The sequence below is a fragment of the Myotis lucifugus genome, unplaced genomic scaffold (genome assembly GCF_000147115.1).
Source record: "Myotis lucifugus unplaced genomic scaffold, Myoluc2.0 scaffold_197, whole genome shotgun sequence".
NCBI lineage: Eukaryota > Metazoa > Chordata > Mammalia > Chiroptera > Vespertilionidae > Myotis > Myotis lucifugus.
In genome coordinates this window covers 1720069-1740448 of record NW_005871245.1, presented here as the reverse complement: position 1 = coordinate 1740448, position 20380 = coordinate 1720069, and the positions used below count along the sequence as shown (strand labels likewise).

At 54.3% G+C, this 20380-nt stretch overlaps 1 protein-coding gene across 1 annotated transcript in view; it reads right to left on the bottom strand.

Annotated features, from left to right (window-relative positions):
• Positions 1-20380, bottom strand: part of LOC111827645 — a 46447-nt gene that overhangs the window by 17714 nt on the left and 8353 nt on the right. The window contains exon 4 of the mRNA XM_023761013.1: positions 13201-13315. Within this exon, the coding sequence (XP_023616781.1) occupies positions 13201-13315 (115 nt within the window). The remainder of the gene's footprint in view (positions 1-13200; positions 13316-20380) is intronic.

The window sequence follows — 20380 nt, the reverse complement described above, 5'->3', positions numbered from 1 at the left end:
TCCTCTCCGCGGTGCGGCGGCAGATCAGCAGATCTCCCCCCCACCCTCGCCGCCGCGGCGCCCCTAGGGTCGCGCGGAGAGGCGCCCCGGCCCGAGCCGCACTCGGCCCGCGCCCCGGCCGGCCGCGCTCTCCAGCTGCAGGAATTCCAGAAGCTCTCCATCATCCCGGCGCAGCGGGCCCGGGCTGCCAAGGCTCCCCGAAGGAGAGCCACATGCCGGCCGGCCGCGCGGCCCGCCCTCGCCCCCCCCTTCCATCCCGGCGGGGCAGCCACGTCGGGCCGGGCGGGCGGGGACCGGGCCAGCCGCCCCTTCCCGCACCCTGGCTGGGCGGAATGCGTGGCAGCCCCGGCCGGGGGCTATTTTGAGCGGGAGGGGAGCGGCCCAGCCTCCGTGTTTTCGGCTTTTTCCTGGCCCCCGGCCCACCAGCCCGGGCCCTCGGCTGCCCACGGAGTGGGAGGAGGGGGTCACGTGGCGGGCGAAAGGGCGGGGCGGGGGGGGGGGTGCCGCGATCGGGCTCTGGCCCAAGCCGGAGAAGGCGCTCGGCGGCGGTCCGGAACTTGCGCTCCCGGCGGCCCGGCGGCCGGTTATTAATAGCGCGCCCGGCCCGGCGTGGACTCCCGCTGCCGGCGCCCGCTACTGCGCGCCCCTCCGCGGGGAGCACCGTGGGCCGGGCACTCCCTCCCCAGTGACGGACGCGGGCCTCACTGGACAGCGCGGCGCTGCCCCAGCGGCCAATCACCGGCCTCAATGTCCTCACCTGTAAATGGGGGGTGAATTGGGAAGAGCCCCCTGCTCCAGATGGTGGGTACCGCATCAAGGGCTGGGCTTGCTTGGTCTCTCTCCTTGGGGCAAAATGCCCTTTCCCCTTTTGGGGGCCTCGGTTTTTTCATTTATAAAATGAGGGGGGTCTGAAGAGGCTCTTTCCCTGGGAAGAATACCTTACTTTCCGGCAGCGGTTCTCAACCTGTGGGTCGCGACCCCTTTGGCGGTCGAACGACCCTTTCACAGGGGTCGCCTAAGACCATCCTGCAGATCAGATATTTACATGACGATTCATAACAGTAGCAACATTACAGTTACGAAGTAGCAACGAAAATAATTTTATGGTTGGGTCACAACATGAGGAACTGTATTTAAAGGGCCAGAAGGTTGAGAACCACTGGATAGCGCATTTTCATTTACAACCCTTTTGAGCTTAGGGACTGCCCCGTGGTAATAACCATCACTGAAGACTGGATGATAAGGTTCCCATAAAGTAGGTAATACTGTCCCCTTTTGCTGAAGAGGAAACTGAGGCTCAGAAAGGTGAAGTGGCCTGCCACAGGCCACACAGTGGCAGAGGTCAGGGTCATGAGCTCTGACTCCAGAGACTGAGTTAACCACTGAGCCGCAGTGGCCTGAGACAAGAGGGACACGCACGGCCCCTTTTTACAGAGGAGGAGACAGGTTCAAACAGTGATTTGCCCAAAGTTGCCTTTGGCCAGTTAGTGGCAGAGCATCCAACAGAGATCTTCCAACTCAGCCTAATGCCCCGCGGCAGTGAGGACAGGGCCTAGAAATGGGCACATGGGCACTACCCACATGGGCCCCAGGTTGGGTCCCAGGGCCCTAGAGATCACCCTCTGCTCCCAAGGGTCACACCCAGACTCCTGGACCCCAGGATTCACGAATCCACCCAATTCTAAACTTAGCCTGGCCTCAGTCAGGGGAGCGGGGGCACCTGGGGGTGAGGGAAGATGCATGCAGGTGTGACAGCCTCAGACAGGGCCTGGAGTTGCTTCCTGCCCCCACCCCCAACCCCAGGCAAGGAAGCACAAAGGTTGGCAGGCCCCCCACTCCTCCCCGGAAACCTGGCAGTTTATTTCTGTCTCTGGGCCCCCTGTTTCCACAGAGTCAGTCCAGGAAGGCTGGCAGCAGCTGGCTTGGAGGGGTGGAGCTCTTGCTGCCCTGCCCCAGCCCCACCTGCCAGGCCAGACTAGACTTCAGAGTCAGAGGTGGCACTGGGATGAGGGAGGAAGGAACAGGCCAGTAGGTCAGGACGCTAAGGGAGGCACCCACCTCCCAACCCAGAATCTAGATGCTCTCCCAGGGTGAGTCAGTCTATACCCGTTCAAGTCTAAGAGTACTAGTATAACCTCTGGTGTGTCCAACTCTATTCTGTATCATTCTGGCTCATGACGCCTCTGGACCCTGGTCCCAAAGACAAGCCCACTTCTGAACCTGTGCTGCCCAATATGGTAGAAATATTGAGCACTGGAAATGTGGCTAATTGGAACTGGATTGTGCCGTCAGTATAAAATACATACCAGATTTTGAAGTCTAAATATAAAACAATAAAATATCTCATTAATAACTTTAATAGTGATTATATGTTGAAATGATAATAATTTGGATACGTTGAGTTAGATAAAATATATTATTAACATTAATTCACTTATTTCTTTTTACTTTGTTTAATGTAGCTACTAGAAAATTTAGATTACATATATGGCTGCTGCTACATTTCGATTGGAAAGTGTTGTTCTAGTCTAGACCATATGGTGCTCTAGCTTAGGACCAAGACTTGGCCTGCTCTAGATCACTATCTCAGTGGCTTCAGCTCATCAACTTCCCTATATCCAGACCACAGCCTATGTATGGGTCTAAATCTCAACACACCACCCTGTCTCACCACACTCCAGCTTCCTGTGAATTTCAGCTCAGCCAGAGATTATGGCTTAGTCTGCTTTCAACCACTGTCTAGTGCATTTCTTGTTCAACAATTCCCAATATCTAGATCCCAGCAAGATGCATCTCTAGATCACCTTCCATATTATCCAGCCTGACACCCCAACCTTGTCTGCCTAGAGATCACTCAGTCAGATTTGAGATCTAGACACCCTCAGGAGGAATAAGCTTCTAGATCAGGGGTTGGCAAACTATGGCCCAAGGGCCAAATCCAGCCTGTGTCTATTTTAATAATTCAAGTTTCATTAGAACGCAGTCATGGTCATTCCTTTCTGCATCCTCTATGATTGCTTTCGAGGCACAATGGCAGAGTTGAGGGCTCATGACCGAGATCCTATGGTTTGCAAAGCCAAAAATTTTCATTGACTTTTTATAGAAAGTTTGCCAACCCATTCTAGAGACCCAACTAGTCTAACCCATCATGTATCTAGAGGAGACTATGGCCTAACCTGATCTAATCTAGATCACCTCCTGTAAGAGGGTGCCACTGACCAGGATCCAACCCAGAGCTGAACATGTGCCCCATGCTGCTTGAGTTCCAGATTCTGCTCTGATCTCAGAAATGGGACCCAGTACTCTTCGCTGGGATGGAAAGGGTGTTTCCACTTCCGAATTCCCCCAGAGAGATCAAGGCCCATTGACCCTGCTCCGTGGCCTTGAGAAGAGAGAGGGAGGGTAGACTCCAGAGACGGCACTGGAGGCTAAGCCAAAGAGTTCGGGGTAAGTCCTTCCCTGCCAAGGGTGCAGAACATAATCAGGCCAAGAAGGCAGAGTAGCCCCACACTCCACCCCTTCCCAGCAGGCTGCAGAGCAGGTCACTTAGCTGGGGGTCATGTGGGACAGATAACCAACCCATCCAGAAGCTAGACAAAGGGCTCCAAACAGAATCTTTACCTCCAACCACCTGAAGCCTATCACCTCAGGAATGAGTCGTGCCACTACCCCCCTAGTTTGCCTCTAGCTTTGCTTCTTCATGGCTTTCTTTGAAAATCTTCCCATGTCTGCCTCCCTCCCTGCCATTTCTCCCTCCAGCCTAGAAATTCTAGCCTTAACCTTAGCAATTAAGCTCGTGGGTTCTGGAGCTGACAAACCCAGGCTTCAATTCCAGCTCTGACTTTAGGCAAGTCACTCCACCTCTCTAGGCTTCCTCAGTTTCCTCGTCTGTAAAACAGAATAAAAATAATGGTGCCTACCTCATAGGGCTGTTGTACAAACTTAAGATCATGATGTATGTCACTTTGTCCAGCACCTGGCCCAATAAGCATGAGATGCTAGCTGTTATTTTGATTAATATTAATGATCTAGCATGGTTCCACAGATGGACTTTGGCAGGTCTGTACAATATTTTAACCAAAAGCTGTTTTTGCACTTTTGTAAAGAGAAGGCCCATGGCTCTTATCATCTTCTCAAAATGAATCCTTAGCCCACATGGCTAAAAAAAGGAGGGTGTGGGGGGCCTTTAGTTCAATCCAAATGAGGAAACAGAGGGGAAAGGACTAGCCCAGGGTCCCTTAGAAAGTACCCCCAGTAGTACCATCTCCAAGGCCCCATAGGCCAAGCTGTCTCTCTGATCCGACTTCGTCATTTTTCACCTGCTCAGCAATGAAAGCCCCCAGTGGGCTCCCCACTTCCAAATGCCTCCACTGAAACTCTTCCACCTAGTGCCAGATTCCTCTTCCTCAGATGTCATTCTCATGACACTGTGTCCCTGCTCCAAAACCTTTAATAGCTCCCTATTGCTGACAACAACATCAAGGCTGAGGTCTTTAGCTTGACATCCAAGAGCCTTCAGAGGCAGCTCTGACTCCCAACCTCCTCACTGTTCCCTCTTGTCTGGTCAGTGGAGCCGACTTCTTCCTCTCCTCTCTCCCCCTCCCCAGAGTCTCACACCACCTACACAATCACTCAGTTCTGGACAGATTCTGCCCCTTTGCTCAATCACACTGTGTCTCAGCCTAGCCTGCTTCCCCCATTCTGCCCTTAGGGTTGCCCCTGGGTCCAGCCGCTCTGAACTCACCCTGATCAGGCCACGCCTGGGTATACTGATTGCAGCTCTGGCTCCAGGAAGCAGCCCTCTGCCCCTGCTCTCCAGCCCAGATCCATTCCTCGACAATGACCCACCTTAGCTACCACCCATATGCTCTTCAGTTAACCTCTCTCCTTCTGTCCCCTAGACTTTCAGGAGCACTTCTCTTATCACAGTGAGACTGTCCTCAATCATGACTCCTGGGTCAGATTCTTTTCTTTGAGTTTCAATGTCCCCATCTATAAAATGGGGACAGCAAAACCTACACCTCATGTGATTCTCACGAAGGATTCATTCCTTATAAACTGGAAGGTACTTTTTCTATTAAAACTTGCTATACATGCCCTAGCTGGTTTGGCTCAGTGGATGGAGCATCGGCCTGCAGACTGAAGGGTCCCGGGTTCGATTGAGGTCAAGGGCACATGCCCGGGTTGCGGACTCAATCCCCAGCAGGGGGGCGTGCAGGAGGCAGTTGATCAATGATTCTCTCTTGTCACTGATGTTTCTATACCTCTCTCCCTCTCCCTTCCTCTCTGAAATCAATAAAAATATATTTTTTTAAAAAACAGAAAAACTTGCTATACAAAAATGCTAACAATAGCCTCCATTTATAAGTTTATTTAAAATTGCAACAACATTGCAACCTTGACACTCCCTAACCCCTTTCCCTGTTTCATTTTTCTCCTTGGCACTTATCAGCATCTAACAAACCAACTATTTTATTTATTTTTGTGTTTACTGTCTGTTTCATCCTCTAAATGTAAGCTCCTTGAGGGCAGATATTTCTATTTATTTTGGTCTCTGTTGTGTGCCCTAGAGAAATTCCCATGTGTACTGGTTGGCTGAAGAATGAATGAATGAATCAAGTGCTTATTATGTGCCACGCACTGTGCTATTCTTCTCAGAGATCATCTCATCTTAGGAGACAAGTACTTTCATTACCTCATTTTAAAAATGACACCTTCAGACCTGGCCGGTTTGGCTCAGTGGATAGAGTGTCGGCCTGAGGACTGAGGGTTGGGTTCTATTCTGGTCAAGGGCACATGCCCGGGTAGTGGGCTCGTGCAGGGGCGTGCAGGAGGCAGCCAATCAATGATTCTCTGTCATCATTGATCTCTCTCTCTCTCTCTCTCTCTCTCTCTATCTCTATCTCTATCTCCCTTTCTTTTCCCCTCTGAAATCAATTAAAAAATATTTTTTTAAAAAAGACCTTCAGTGGCTTGCCCTGATCACCCAGTAGGAAGCAGCCTGGCTAGGATTTGACTCTAGCACCTGCCCTCTTGAACTCTGTGTTCTATTTCCTGTCTAGATGGGGGGCGAGAGGGGGGATGTCTTTCTATTTCTTTATTAGCTAAGCCTCTTGAATCTGTCACCCTCCCTATCTCTCTGGGGCTGTTACTCTCCCTGTGCCCCTGAGGCTACCAGCCCTCCCAATCCACATTCTGACCTCTCTCAGCCATTTCCTCCCACTTTTCAGCCATAAGCCATGATGTTCATCCTCACCTCAGGGCCTTTGCTAATGCTCTGTGCTCTGCCTGGAATGCGCTGACCCCATCTCTTTCAACTCTACCCATTTCTCAAGACCCACCTCTTCCAGGAAGCCTTGCCTCCAGTCTTTGCTTGCTCCCTTCCCTGACCTCATGCCTTGTAGTTTACTGCTGGGAAAACCCACCCGCACAGCATATGCTGGCTTGGGCTAGTCCCTGTTTCCTGAATTTGGAGGCCCTGTTCACTTCTATGGGTCTCCTGGCCAGGTCTCTCCTCCCTCCTTCCTCTGTTGAATCTCTGCTCCCACCCCCTGTCATCTCTTAATCAGGTTTAAAGCTCTGTGATTAAGAGCCTGCCTTTTGAGCCTCTCAAACTCCATCTCCACCCCCTACTCGCTGTGTTTCGTTGGACATGTCACTGCACCTCTCTGAACCTGTTTCCTATTTGCACCATGGGGGTAATATGAGCACCTGCCTCATGAGCGAATGTGCCTAGCACACAGTAAACACTCAATAAATACCAGTTGTAATTTCTCCCATACCATTTTATCATGTTGCTCATCCCTGTTTTAAGGCCTCAGCCTCCTCTCCTCCAGAATATAACTGATAATAACAAGATGGCTAACATGTATTGACCACTTATCTGCAGCAAGTAAAAATATGTCGGGCACCCAGCAAGGTGCTCAATATTTCGCAATGAATAAATGAAATAACTAGTTTAATCCTCACAATACCCTATGAGGAGGGGCACTATTATTATACCCATTTTACAGACAAGGAAGTCAAGGCCCAGAGAGGTATGCAACTCGCCATCATTGGGATTTGAACCCAAGCAGTCTGACTCTACAGCTGAGACTCTCCTCGCCCTCCTCGCCTTCACTGTTCCCACCCTGCTCTGCTCCAGTGCCAGCCCCCAGGCCAGGACGCTGTCTTTCCCCAGAGGCTGGACCTTAGAATCTAGGTCACTGAGCCCCTGCTCCAGAGCTCAGACCCCTCACAAACCCCATGGAGTCAGTGCCACATTATTTCTCATTGACAGATGAGGAAGCTGAGGCTCAGAGAGCAGGCAAGTAACTACAGTCACACAGGATTCAAAGCCCAAACTCTCAACCGCATCATGTTCATGTTTTTCTCCCACTGTCCTATACAACTGTTAACTGTTCACACACATCTGCCCTATTTTTCCAGTCAGTCAGATAGCAAGCTCTCTGCGGGCACAGTCTGAGGCCAACCCTTCCATGTGACCGTGGGCCGTGCTCCTCCATAGGGGCTTCCTAGCTGCTGCTCTGCACCTCCCAGCCAGGCACACCTCGACACTCGCCTGCTCCTCACACAAAGCAGGTCTTGATTTGTGAGCTGTGTCTGCCCAGTTGGGCTTGGGATTGGTGAGGGCAGGGCTGGGTCTCCTCTTCCACCTAGACTAGAGGCTCCCCAAAGCTGCCATGTCTCCCAGGAACTCGGGGCTCCCATCTCCCACTTCGAGGACCAAGGAGGCAGGGTAGCCTGGTGGTTCAGAGCAAGGACTCTGAATCCCCGTGTTCCCAGTTTAAAGGCTGGCTCTACCAGGTACTGGCTGTGTGACCTTGGGCAAGTCATGAGGCTCAACCCAAGCCTCAATATTCTGATGTGTAAAACAAAGATGATAATCATAGGGCTGCTATGATGAGTAAATAAATATCTATAAAGTTAGGTGACTGTCTGGGACATGGTAAAGGCTGTGTGCTTGTTAAATAAATAAAAGTAGGGTTCCATGGAAGGGTCCTCCTGGTAGGGTCCAGTGCAAAGTGACAAGGCAAGGCCCAGTTCCAAACAGACAACTGAAGACACGGGGAAATGAAAACAGGTGGCCTCTGCCTTACACCTCAGGAAGCCCTTGTGGCAGGGCCTCCTTCCCCTACATCCTCCAGAGGCAGAGGACCCCATTTCCTGGCCACATCAGTTTTCTGACCTAATACTCCTACCCTAATCCCCAAGCCACTTCCCCTCCTCTCCTTCCAACTGTTAACTCATTCTGCACAGACAGATGTCTGCCAGAATCCAGGCCCTGCCTCTCTTAGTTGCTGTGTGACCTTGGGCAACTCACTTAGCCTCTCTGAGCCTCGCTTCCTCATCTCTAGAGAGGATAATCGACCCTGGAGGTCTGTCCTAAAGATGAGCTAATTCATAACTGAAATCATGCCCACAGATGTGTTCACAGGTGCTTGGACATAGTAGTGTCCCACAGGCCTGACCACACGGATGGGTTTGCTGTTTGGGCAATGGGGTAGGAAAGGAGGCTGCCATTAAACACTGACCTTCACTTTTAAAGTTTTCCCAACAGCCCCTACCCAGTGCTTAGGTTGCAAGCCAAGCTCCCTGCCCTTTTTACATCACCACCCTATGATTAAATTAGTGATTACCGGGGAGCAGGCAGGGGTCTCATGTCAGGCCTCCCTTCACCAAGTTACTGCATCTGAGACCCTGAAGCAGACATGGAGTGGAGGGGGAGGAGCAGGAGGGACCATACGTGAGGGCAGGGGAGGGGAGGCCCCTTTGGAAGAGATTCGGGGAGAGTGGAGAAGACTCCTGGGTGAAGAGAGGCCAAGGGGAAGAGGGACATGTCCCTGAGGCCCTTCCTCCCCGCCACGGCTCACTCAGCAATCAGCTGGCCTGGCCTCCCACCCCTCTGGAAAGGAAGAGGAGCCAGCGGCAGCAAGTTACGAGAAACGATTACCTGCCGTTAATTAATTAAAATAAACAGCAAATTAAATACAGCAAAATTAAAATAGCACAGGAAATTAATTCTCTACCAGCCCCACCTCACAGGTAAGATGCTTAAAGGGCCCCTTGCAGCCAGGATCCAGGGGGGTCACCGGAACCTGCCTTACACCACGACTCCCGTCAAACCCAGACATCAGTGGCAGAACCCAGCTCCCCACCGGCATTCACCTGGCTCTGTCTCCCCAAGATTGGCTTCCTGGCTCCTTCCCCCCATTCCGGAACCCAAGCCCTGCTCCTTGGTCAGTGGGTAGGAAGGCACATGGCCCACATCTACAATCACACGGGTCAGGACAGAAGGGAAGGGGGGCTCTGCCTTCTCTTCTGGGTCCCTGCTGGGGCTTGGAGTCAGATCCTGGCAAAGACCCCTCCCTTCATGGTGAGTGCCTGGCCCCTCATTTGGAGCACCCACAATCTATCTCTGGGAAACCCCTCACTTTGCTCTTTCCTTTTCCTCGGAATGCGCAGGAAGAAAGCACTGCTGAGGCCCCGAATCCCGGGCCAGAAGATGCCCAGTCAGGCAAACCAACCCTTAGGACATGACACACGATTCCCTCCTATACAAGACCAACTGCCTCATGTACAGATGGGGACACTGAGACCAAGGAGGGCAAAGGCATTTGTTTGCCATCATCCAAATGGCTTAGCAGCGAAGCCTGGAGCAGAATGTCCAATGGGCATGTTCCATGTCACCACCAAAGCGTGGTATTAAACACAACAACTCGCACACACCATGGTATTTTCTATGGTGTAGCTCCGCTCCGTGCTGACATCCCTCTGAGCCTGGCCTCCTAATCCCATCCCACAACTCCCGACTCCCCCTTCTTGTGTCCCACAACACAAGAGCCACGTTAGACTCGTCAACCTGCCCTTGAGCTCTTGTTCACAAGCTTCCCTCCCCCCGAAGTTCCTCCCCCACCTCTACCTGCCCAAGTTCGACCGGCCTCTTTAGGATCCACTCAATGCCTGCTCCTCCATGAGCCACCCAGAGAGCCCTGACCGGTGCTGCCTCACCCTCCTTTAACCTCCCAGGGTGCTTACTCCCTCCCACTCTTATGCCTGGCCTCCCTGTTGCCTGCGTGAGCTGTGGTTTTCAGTGCGTGAGCCTCCAGAAGCTGCAGACCATCTTGCCTTTGGGCCCAGCACCTGGCACTGTACCCAGCACTCAGAAGGTGCTCCGTCAATCTCCTCATCTGATGTCTCCCCGAGTCCTACTGATCGCTGACAATTGGCCATCACTTATTAAGCATTTACTCTAAGCCTGGCTCCTGCACTGTCCCATCCTCACGTGATGGACCCAGCTCAGAGTCAATGGGACTCTGTCCAGGGTTACAGGAACTGGAACTCCACCGGTTCTTGCTTCTAAATGAATCTCCTCTATCCTACTTGCCTCTTCTAGGTCAGACCACCCTCCTCTCCCATCTGTACCACTAAAGCCTCTCCGTTAGCCTCCCTGCCTCCGTTCTCTCCCCACCCTATCCTGTCACTAAAGACTTCCCGTGACTCCTTGTGGCCCACTGGACAAGATCCAAACCGCTGAGCATAGCATCTAAACTCGGGGACATCCGGCCCGTTTTCTTTGCAGCTTCTCTTCTAGTCTCTGCACATCACCCCACCTTCCCAGCATACCGGGGTGGGCAAAAGTAGGTTTACAGTTGTTCGTATGGAAAAAGATACGCAGGTTATGATGATTACAATAGCTTTATTAATTAACCGTTTCATGTACTCACAAGTGTAGACCTACCTTGGCCTACCCCTAAATAATAGTTTGATTCATTTCCAGGCTTTGCATATGCTATTTTCCTCTGCCTGGAAGACCCTTCCCGTATTTTTCCTACACATTCTTCAACATCCCAAGACCAAAGGATACCTTAGAATCTGATCATACTAGTCAAGCAACAGACAGAACTGGTCACAAAAGTGAGAGCTGTATGAAGGGAGGGCCTGAGTCACCACAGTATTCCCAGAGCTTAACACAAAATCAATGCTCGATCAACATTTGTTGAATGAATAAGTGAATGCTCCATATATAACTGTTGACTAAACAGAGAGATGACAAGGCCACAGAATGCAGGGCTGGAGGTGGAGGGGAAGCGGCTGAGGCCAGCAAGGCCAAGGGCGCAGTGGGAGCAGGGACAGATGCCGCCAGGGCCGCTCTGCCGCAGAGCACCCGTCTGGCAGGGGGAGTGTTTGTGAGAGACAGCGATGGTGTGAGGGAGGTTCTCTGTGTGTGTGCGTGCGCACATGTGTGAGAAAGTGGTGAGGATGCGCGCGCGTGTGTGCGTGTGTGTGTGTGTGTGTGTGTGTGTGTGTGTTTGCATTTGGGAATTAGTCTGTGACAGGGCAGGTGAGGAGGTACGTGAAAGGAGGGCATGGATGTGTGCGTGGACGATCCGTGAGAGATGAGGGTGTGTAGAGCCGATGTGTATTATCTGTGTGGGCGTCCGTGTAAGAGAAGGTAAGGGTGCATGCCACGAAGGCAGTGTGTATGTGCTGCAGACTGTATATGTCTACTTGGGGGGGTGAGTGAGAAAGATAAGGGGACACCTGAGGGGGGTGTGGGTGAGAAATTTCAGTGTGTGGGTATGTGGGAGTGCTGAGAACATGTGCAGAAGTGGATGGTGTGCCTGTGAGAGCGTCCAATGGGGAGGGTAAGGTAAGAAATGTCAGGGCTCTGCTGAGGGTGTGGCTGCCATGGCCTCGGTCACGGGCCCAGTGCCAGAGGTGGGGGCTGGCCCTGGGCCCGGGGGGGCGGGGGGGCTCTGACTGAGCAGAAGATTCCTCAGTGTTCCTCCTGGAACCACAGGCACCAGATTATCATATCCCCAGGCAGGGAGGTCGAGGAGGAAGCCCAGATGTGTGTGCGCCTTACATCTGTCCACAGCAAAACCTCTGGGCATTTATTTGTCTTTGTCTGTGTCCGGGTGTGCACGCCTGTGCTTGTATGCGAACTGCCGCTGTGTGTCTGTGCCTGCCTTTGTCTCTGTATGTATCTAGGCCTTTGTCTCAGTGTGTGTGGCTGTTGGTCTATGCCTGTCTGCATGACTGTGTCTGGTTTGTGTGTGGCTAAGTGTGTCTGTGTCTAAGGGGTACTGTGTGTCCTTGATCTGTGCATGTCTAAGCAGGGCTGCGAGCATCCCCCCGGATGCCTGTGTATTTGTGCGTCCACGTGGCCTTAGCGTGAATGGGGGAATGTTGTGCTTTGAGGCTGTGGGTCTAGATTTCGGTGCAACTACGTGTGAGTATGTGCTTGTGTCTCTGTGTGGGAGACTCTGCCATATACTGTAGTAGGAAAATTGTTATCTGTATCTGTGGGATATATGCTTGTGAGACCAAGGATATGTGTTGTCTCCGTGCCTGTGTGTGTGTGTGTGTGTGTGTGTGTGTTGGGTGTGAGGGTGTGAGGGGTTTGTCACAGACTGGTGAGCAAGTTAATCTCAGACTCCATGACACGTGGAATAAAATCACGCTCCCATAATGGGATCATTCGTCTTCCTGTCCAAGGAGAGAACCAACTCTTCACCCTCCACCCTGGGGGAGCCAGTGGGGCCAGGGCCAGGCATGGGCCCCCACCCAGGCCCACTCTGGTCTCAGCACCCCGCCCTTACCCTCCTCTGCTGCACCAGGCCCTCTGCCTCCAGAGTGCCCTAGTGCCCACTGCGGGCTGGGCTGGGCTCCAGGACATGTGACCAAGCCTTAGAGGCCTGTCCTGGGCCCCCCAGCCCCACCCACTGCCGAGGGCCCTGCCCCAGATGGGAGGGGGGTACAGGAAGGACTCTCTGGGCCCCTCCTCCTCCCGGAGGGGAGGGATGAGCTGCAGGCCCAGCCGGGATTTTCCATCTCTCAGCAACAAGATTCCTGGTGAGCAGGCTGCAGGGTTTGGCAGGGCGCCTGCTGGAGACCCGCCCTCACCCGCCAGGATGCCTGGGTCCCCAGGGCCAGGCAGCAGTCAGTTCCCTGGGGAGCGAGGAGGGCCCCAGAACTCTCGCCTGCTGCTGCCCAGGCCTGTGGGAAAGCCAGACCCTTCGAGGCTCCTGCTCCCAAACAAAGATGGCTCCCCAGCCCCCAGGCAAACCACTACCCTTCCCCTGGCCTCCCCCCAGCCTCAGCCTTTGCTTCAGAAATCCATCAAAGGCCAACCACCCAGCACCACCCCTCCCGCCTGAACCTCAGCACACACCCAGCCTGGATTCTAGACCTCACCTCTGGGTTTGAGGGCTCCCAAGGCCAAGGCTGTGCTTCTCTCAGACTGGGGCTTCTGAAGACAGGGCCATGTGTCCTGCAGCTGCGCAATCCCTCTTGGTCTTAGTGCTCCTTCCTGAATGAGCAGACAGGTACCAGGAGAGAATTTCAAACCCCAGGTTGAGGAAACGGGGGCCTCGAAGCCCTATCTGCCACTGTGAGTCAGAGGTCACATCCCGTGGTGGCCACACCAGGTCTTTATCCTACCCAACTGCAGTGGCTGCAGTCTTCCTTCCCCACAGGGGTGCACGTGTGCAATTTCAGAAGTGGGTGAGCACCCGCTGGAGGGAGAGGGGAATGGGCAGGTGGACTCCCTTAACCCCCGGCCTTGGCTGAGCAGCTGGGGGGCAGGTTTGGTAAGAGATTAAGGTGGAGGAGGAGGAAAACTGAGAGGGTCCAAGATTTATGAGCTTAATTCTTTCCCCTTAAATTCCCCTCCAAGCCCCCCAGCACCAGCCTGGTCCAGCCAGGGTCATGCTGTGGCCCCAGGCCAATATCAAGGCCCTAACCCATCCATCAGCTGTTGCTAGGGAGTTTCCACCCCAATGAGTTCCAAAAGGAGGGGCTCAACTGACACTAGGAGCCCAGATGGATGGGGAGGGGGCATGGCCTAGAGGTAGTAACAGCACCCTGCACCCTGCACCCTGCACCCTCCCAGGGCTGAGGGCTCACAACCTCCAGGGAAGAAGCGAGGTTGGTGGGTGGGGCCCAGGAGGAGGTACCTCCCAGCCCTGGTACCACACCCAGCCCCGCCCTTTCAACAGGCAAGGAGACCTGGGATCCCATGGGGCCCGACAGCTCACAGGGTGTGTGAGCTGGGGCGGTTGCTGCTCCTCTCCAGGCCTCCCCACTGCATGAAGCAGGAAGTGGCTCAGAAATCCCAGGTGACCCCCCCCCCTTCAGCTCAGCTCCCTCAGCACTAAGCCCTGCCCTCTCTCTAGTCCAGGGGTGTCACCCAGAATCTGGGCCAGATGGGGTGAGGCTGCAGCAGCTCCCTGGAAAAGTCCCTGAAGCCACCCAAGTCAGAACTGAAGAACCTGTGGTGGTTACCCCTTCGCTACGCATCCATTTTCCAGAAAAGAAAAGCTGAAGCTCTGAGACAGTGTCTGGGTCTGGACCAAGGCCTCAGTTTTGCTGGTGGTTAAGAGTAGAAAGAACAGCCCCAACTGGTTTGGCTCAGTGGATAGAGCGTCGGCCTGCAGACTGAAGGGTCCCAGATTCGATTCCGGTCAAGGGCATGTACCTGGGTTGGGGGCACATCCCCAGTAGGAGGTGAGCAGGAGGCAGCCGATCTATGTTTCTCTCTCATCGATGTTTCTAACTCTCTATCCCTCTCCCTTCCTTTCTGTAAAAAATCAATAAAATATATTTTTTTTAAAAAAAGAGTAGAAAGAACAAAAAGACCTGGATTAAAATTCCAGAAACCTGTTATGTGAGGTCCCTTGTCTTCTCTCAGCCTCAGATTCCTCATCTGCAAAATGGGTAACAGTGCCTCCCGCCTACAACTGTTAAGTTGACATGAGAAAAGGCATGTAAGGGCTGGGCACCGTATCGCGAGCATTTGCACAGTGCTAGTTATCACGACTGTGGGTAGTGCTAGCATAAACCCAAGTGGCCAAGGTAAGGGGGGAAATGGCTCATCCTCCAGCCAGATCGGGACCCCCAGGGTCTCAGCCCAGAAGGGCCAACCAAATTCCTCGAAGCCCCCAGCGGCCTCCCCTATTCGTTAAAGGACTCTCATTAGTGAGCCTGGGCACCTGCCCCTCCGCACATAATAAGCCTCATTAGTATCTTAGCCCCAAGCTCTGTGCCCAGAACCTATGTCTGTGCACACGCATGAGGGTGGGGAGCTGCAACAGGCCACCAGCCGGGAGACAGCATCCTCGGCAATCACACCCCCTGCCTGTCATCGGCGGGGCCCGTCACCCAGCTTGTCACCTGCCTGCCTCGCACCCGCACCACCTGTCACCCACCCAGCTCCTCACCCACCCAGCCCATCACCTGCACCACCTGTCACCCACCCAGCCTGTCTCCAGAGCTGCCTGACAGGCATCTGGGTGGGGAGCAGGAGATGGGGAGGAGAAGACCACAGGGGTGTGGAGCTGGGGGCCCCAGAGACCCTGTAGGACCCCCACTTCAGCTCAGCATCCTGCAGCATCGCCATGGCAACCTCTCAGCCCGCAACCACTTTCCCAAACATCCCCCGCCCCGCCCCCCCCCCAAGCCCTGCTCTTAGCTGAGCTGAGCTGAGAAGAGCCTGAGTGACAGCAGAATGGGGCAGGAAGGAGGTGTTCATCAGCTGCTTGGCCTTGGCCATCCTTCCCTCTTTGGACTCGGTTACTCCATCTGCAAAATGGAGGGGCTGGGGTGGGTGAGGCCCCTGTAAAGCAGGTCATCCTTCTCCAGCCTGAATTCGCATGAGCCAGATGCCAGTTAACCTGTGAGGGCTGGGAGGTGGGACAAAGGGACAGGAGTTTCTGGGTTCTTCCACACTCCTTTGCCCCTGGCCCAGCCCAGAGAGGCTGGGCCTCTGGCACTAGCTCACACAGCAAAAGAGGAAGAGTAGGCTGGAAGGGAGGGGGCTCTGCCACAGGACTGCCAGCTGGAGACATCACACGGGGTGACCCAAGGTGACCGGGGCTGAGTTGGCCCCCACCTCGGAGCTGCATTATTTATAAAACCCAGAGCTTGGAGCTGAGCAACAGCTGCAGTGCTGCCCCTCCAGGGGGCACATGCCACAGTGGAATGGAGAAGACAAGGTGCCTCTTCAGGGAAGGTCCCTAGGGTCCCTGGCTCCCTCCATGGCTGGCGAGGGCAGGGGCTGAGGTGGGAGCGGGGCAGCAACCCATCCTTCCTCTCCCGCCCTATCCTCTCCACTCCTCCAGCCAGGCGGCGATAGGATTACTTCTGCATGACTGCCTGCTCCACGGGGTTCCAGGGACCCTCCTGCCTGCAGCAATCTTTAAAATTCCTCCAGCCCAACCTCGCTCCCTTTCTCCCAGAAGTGAATGCTCCAGCCTCTACCGCAGTGTGCCCGCCGATGCCACCACCAAGCAGGCTGGTGCCCATGGACAAAGGAGAACCCATCCTCAGGGTGTAGCCCCATGTCCCTCAGAACCCTCTGAGGCCCAGGCCCTAGCCCATCCCCTCTAGCCCCTGGTACGGGTCCAGCCCCACAGAGTATGGCTGAAGCTAGGGCCAGGCATGCCAGCTGTGCCAAGGTGGATGAGCAGATACGTGCAAACACACTTGGTGGATCTTGGCATGCCTGGCCATGTCCTCTGCTGCCAGAACCTGGCTGCCCCCACTCGGCTCTGACCAACCCCTCCCTACTTCACCAGTCCCTGCTACCCCTGGGGTGGGCAGACAGCTGGGCCAGCGCCTGTGGCTCCCCAGGGTACAAGAGGCAGGCAGGAGATCGATCCACTGAATTTTTCAAGGCTCTAATGGAGCCTGCATCCTAGGACTTGGGGCCTGGGACAGGGGGGGTGTCTTGGGGACCCTTCCCTTCAGCATTGCAGTTGCTGCATCTGTCAGGTATTAGGGGTCAGGGGAACCTTTCTCGGAGCCTTCCTCCAGCAACAGATGTGGCACGAGAAGCCCCTGGGAAAGAGATGGTATTGGGGGGGAGGCTGTGAGCAATACCCAGAGGCCCCCCGATTTCCCCAGCCCTAATGCGGGCAGAAGCAGCTCAGCCTCTAAATCACTCCCCTCATGCTGCCCTCTGAGGCGGATTCTGTGCATCTGTAATTAGGGGGTGGAACAGATGGTGGAGATTCCGTTTAAAATCATGCATCTAGTCAAGTAACCTTCACTGTCGGAACTGACTCCCAGGGAGACCAAGCCCCAAGCCCGGATTGGGGGGGGCGGGGAGCATGTCAAGCCAGCACCTTCATGGTCTTTTTTTCCTGCAGCCCATGTCCCTCTCAATGTCCCTCTCAGGTGAGCTGGGGGGGGCGGCGGTTGGCAAGCGCCCGAGAAAGCACAGGCTGGGGGTAAATCCCCTTGCCCCCCCCCCACATGCCACAGCCAGGGCAGAGCCAGGTACTCCAAGTTCTTGGCTGAGAGACCAGAGTGACCAGGTGCCAAGAGCCCCCAAAGAGGCCCCAAGCCCCCAAAGCCCAGGCCAGGGTGCCCTGAACACAGGGTCTTGGGTGGGGCAGCTTTGAACCAGATGTACAGCCTCACTGTCCAGGAATGAAAGGCCTGGGGCAGTGAGGGGGGTGAGATGCCTCCCCAGGCAGAGGAGGCTCTGGGAAGTGGGGGAGGTCTGGGAAGCCGAGAAAGAGAGAGAACACACAAGAGTGAGGGATGGTGTGTGCAAGGCTAAGGCTGTCTGGGGAAGGGGGGTAGTGTCGGGGAGAACAAGGTGGAGAGTGCTAGGAGGAGGGTGTGCTGGAATGTGTGATGGTGGGAGTGAGGGCTGCAGTCAAGCTGAGGTGGGGTATGGACCAGGGGAGGTGGGGGTGCAGGGTTGTGACTGAGCTGAGGCTGTGTGTGTGTGTGTGAGTGTGGGGTCGGTGTCTGGAGAGGTGCATGTGGGCTGTCCCTGGGCTCAGGTGGCTGAGGAAAGTTCTGGAGCTTGTTGGGATGTACAAAGGACTGCCTTTTTGAGGGGGTTTTGGGTCTGGATGGGGAAAGCAGGTGTGTGTGTGTGTCTGGGAGAGTACAAGAAACTGGGGGGAAGTTATCTGTTTAGAGATGTACTAGAACCGCAGCTATCAATGTCTGTGTGTCTGAGGTAACTGGTGTGGCTACAAGGGGGTGTTCTCATCTGAATGGGTGTGGAGGCAGTCAGTGTGCCGATGTGTATGGGGGGCTGTGTGTTTGGAAAGGCCGGACAGACGTGTTTGGGGAGGTGCTGGGCTGCAGCTGGGGGAAATGCTGGCTATCGGGAGAGTCCGTGTGCTAGTGAGGTGGTGGGACGCTGAGAGTCTGCGTATGTGCAAAGTGTCAGGGCCGCAGCGGAGTCCTGGGTATATCTGGGGAGGAGTTGGGGTTGGAGAGGGAGTCCATGTGGCTGAAGCTATGTGCATGCGTGTGTACATTGGGATGTTTCAGGGTATATTGCGGGTCATAAAAATGTTTGTTTTGGTTAAACATTAGGGTTGCAAATATCTGTGTGGGTAGGCATTTATGTGGTGGTTGTGTGTTTAGGGGCATGCTCGGGCTGTGTGCGATATGGGCCAGTGGGATGTCAGGTGTTCTCTGTGCAGCGACTGTGTTTGTGGAGGGACTGGGCTGTGTGTGTTTGCAGGTGGAGCAGCTGTGTGTTAGGGGTGTTGGAGCCGTGTGTGTGGAGCAGTTTTATATATTTGGGAGGTGGTAGGGGCTGTAGTTGGTGAGGATGGGTGCCCCTCTGGGGAAATGAAGAGCTGAATCCTGGCCTCTGTTCAGGCACCCACTGGGGGGCTGCCAGATTCAAGCCCTCTACCTTACCAGGGGTGCCTGCCCACCCCCAGGCCCCGTGCGAGGGTGTCCAGACAGGCAGTCCATCTGTCTCAGCCTGTGCCCAGGCCCGGGAGCAGCCGCCTCCTCGCTCCCTGGGGGATGGCAGCAGATCCTAGCCCACCCATCTGCCTTCAGATGGTCGAGGCAGGAGCCTCCACGAAGCTGCCTGGAGGGCATCAGTGTGTTTGAAGAGGCCTGGGTTGGGAGGGGGGGAACTGCACAGCAAACAGTCCTCACGGAGGCTCCTTTGAAAACCACTGACGCCAGGAGAGAGGAAGAGGGAGGACGGGGCGGGTCTGTCTGTCCTTGTGCGGCTGTGTGGGTCAGTGCCCAACTGCGAGCCTTGGAGCCCCTTCGCATGTGTTTGCACGGAGGGCCTCTGTTCCAGCAGCAATCTGGCCTTGGAAGACAGCTCTCCAACCCAGGCTACATGCAGCCTCACACAGGCAGCCACCCCCTCGTGTGTGCACACTGCCTACACTCACATGCAAATACCCCACACGCCTTCACCTCCACATAACACTGCACCCCCACACACATACAGCTCACCCCCAGGGCCCTGCACCTTCACATATGTACACACACTCACATTATGAAAACACAGGTACAGTCACACACCTGCCACATACATGCACTCACATATACATCCATGACAATTAGCTACCACACACACCCACACTCGACACACCTTGGATTTCCCTGTCACACCCATGTCCCATCTCACATGAGTTCAGTTTCTTTCTCACACACACCATAATAGGCACTTGCCATCTCTTATAGCTGTACATATGCATACATTTTTAAAATAAATATGTATATATTTTTATTGATTTCAGAGAGGAAGGGAAAGGGAGAGATAGAGCTAGAAACATCAATGATGAGAGAGAATCATTGATCAGCTGCCTCTTGCATGCCTCCTACTGGGGATCGAGCCCACAACCTGGGCATGTGCCCTTGACCAGAATCGAACCCGGGCCCCTTCAGTCTGCAGGCCGACGCTCTATCCACTGAGCCAAACCGGCTAGGGCTGTATATATTTTCTATGTGCACACATACCCCCTCACCAATTCTCAGCTCTTTCACACCACGAAAACCCACTGGCCAATTTACCTGTGTCCTGACCCAGCCCTGCCACTTCTCAGGAGGGCTCCCACCGACTAAGGGCCTCCTGCCATCCCACCCTGGCAGCTGGGTGAGAGTGAGGGGTATACCACTCCCACCCCCACTGCTCCCTGGGAACCCTGATCTTCATGTCTAGAAAGAAAGAGCCTTCTCTCTGCTCTGGTGACTGCCAGAGTACGTGTGAGAGTGTGACTGCGTGACTGCATGACAGTGTGTGTGTGTGTGTGTGTGTGTGTGTGTGTGTGTGTGAGAGAGAGAGAGAGAGAGAGACAGAGAGAGAGAGAGAGAGAGAGAGAGACAGAGACAGAGACAGAGACATATCCTGAGATCCCTTAGCAAGGCCTATGTCACCACCTGTATGGGTAAAGAAACATAGGTATGGGTTCACTAGTTAGGTTTGTGAGATTCGAAATGAGTGCAAACATGGAGACTTGTATGTCACAAAGTGTGTGTGTGTGTGTGTGTGTGCGTGTGTGTGCCTGTGTGGACAGGTGTGATTAGGTGTGATTATTGGGAGGGGTGCATTTATACAAGGAGACACACACTGAGTGAGTGGTGAGTGTGAGAT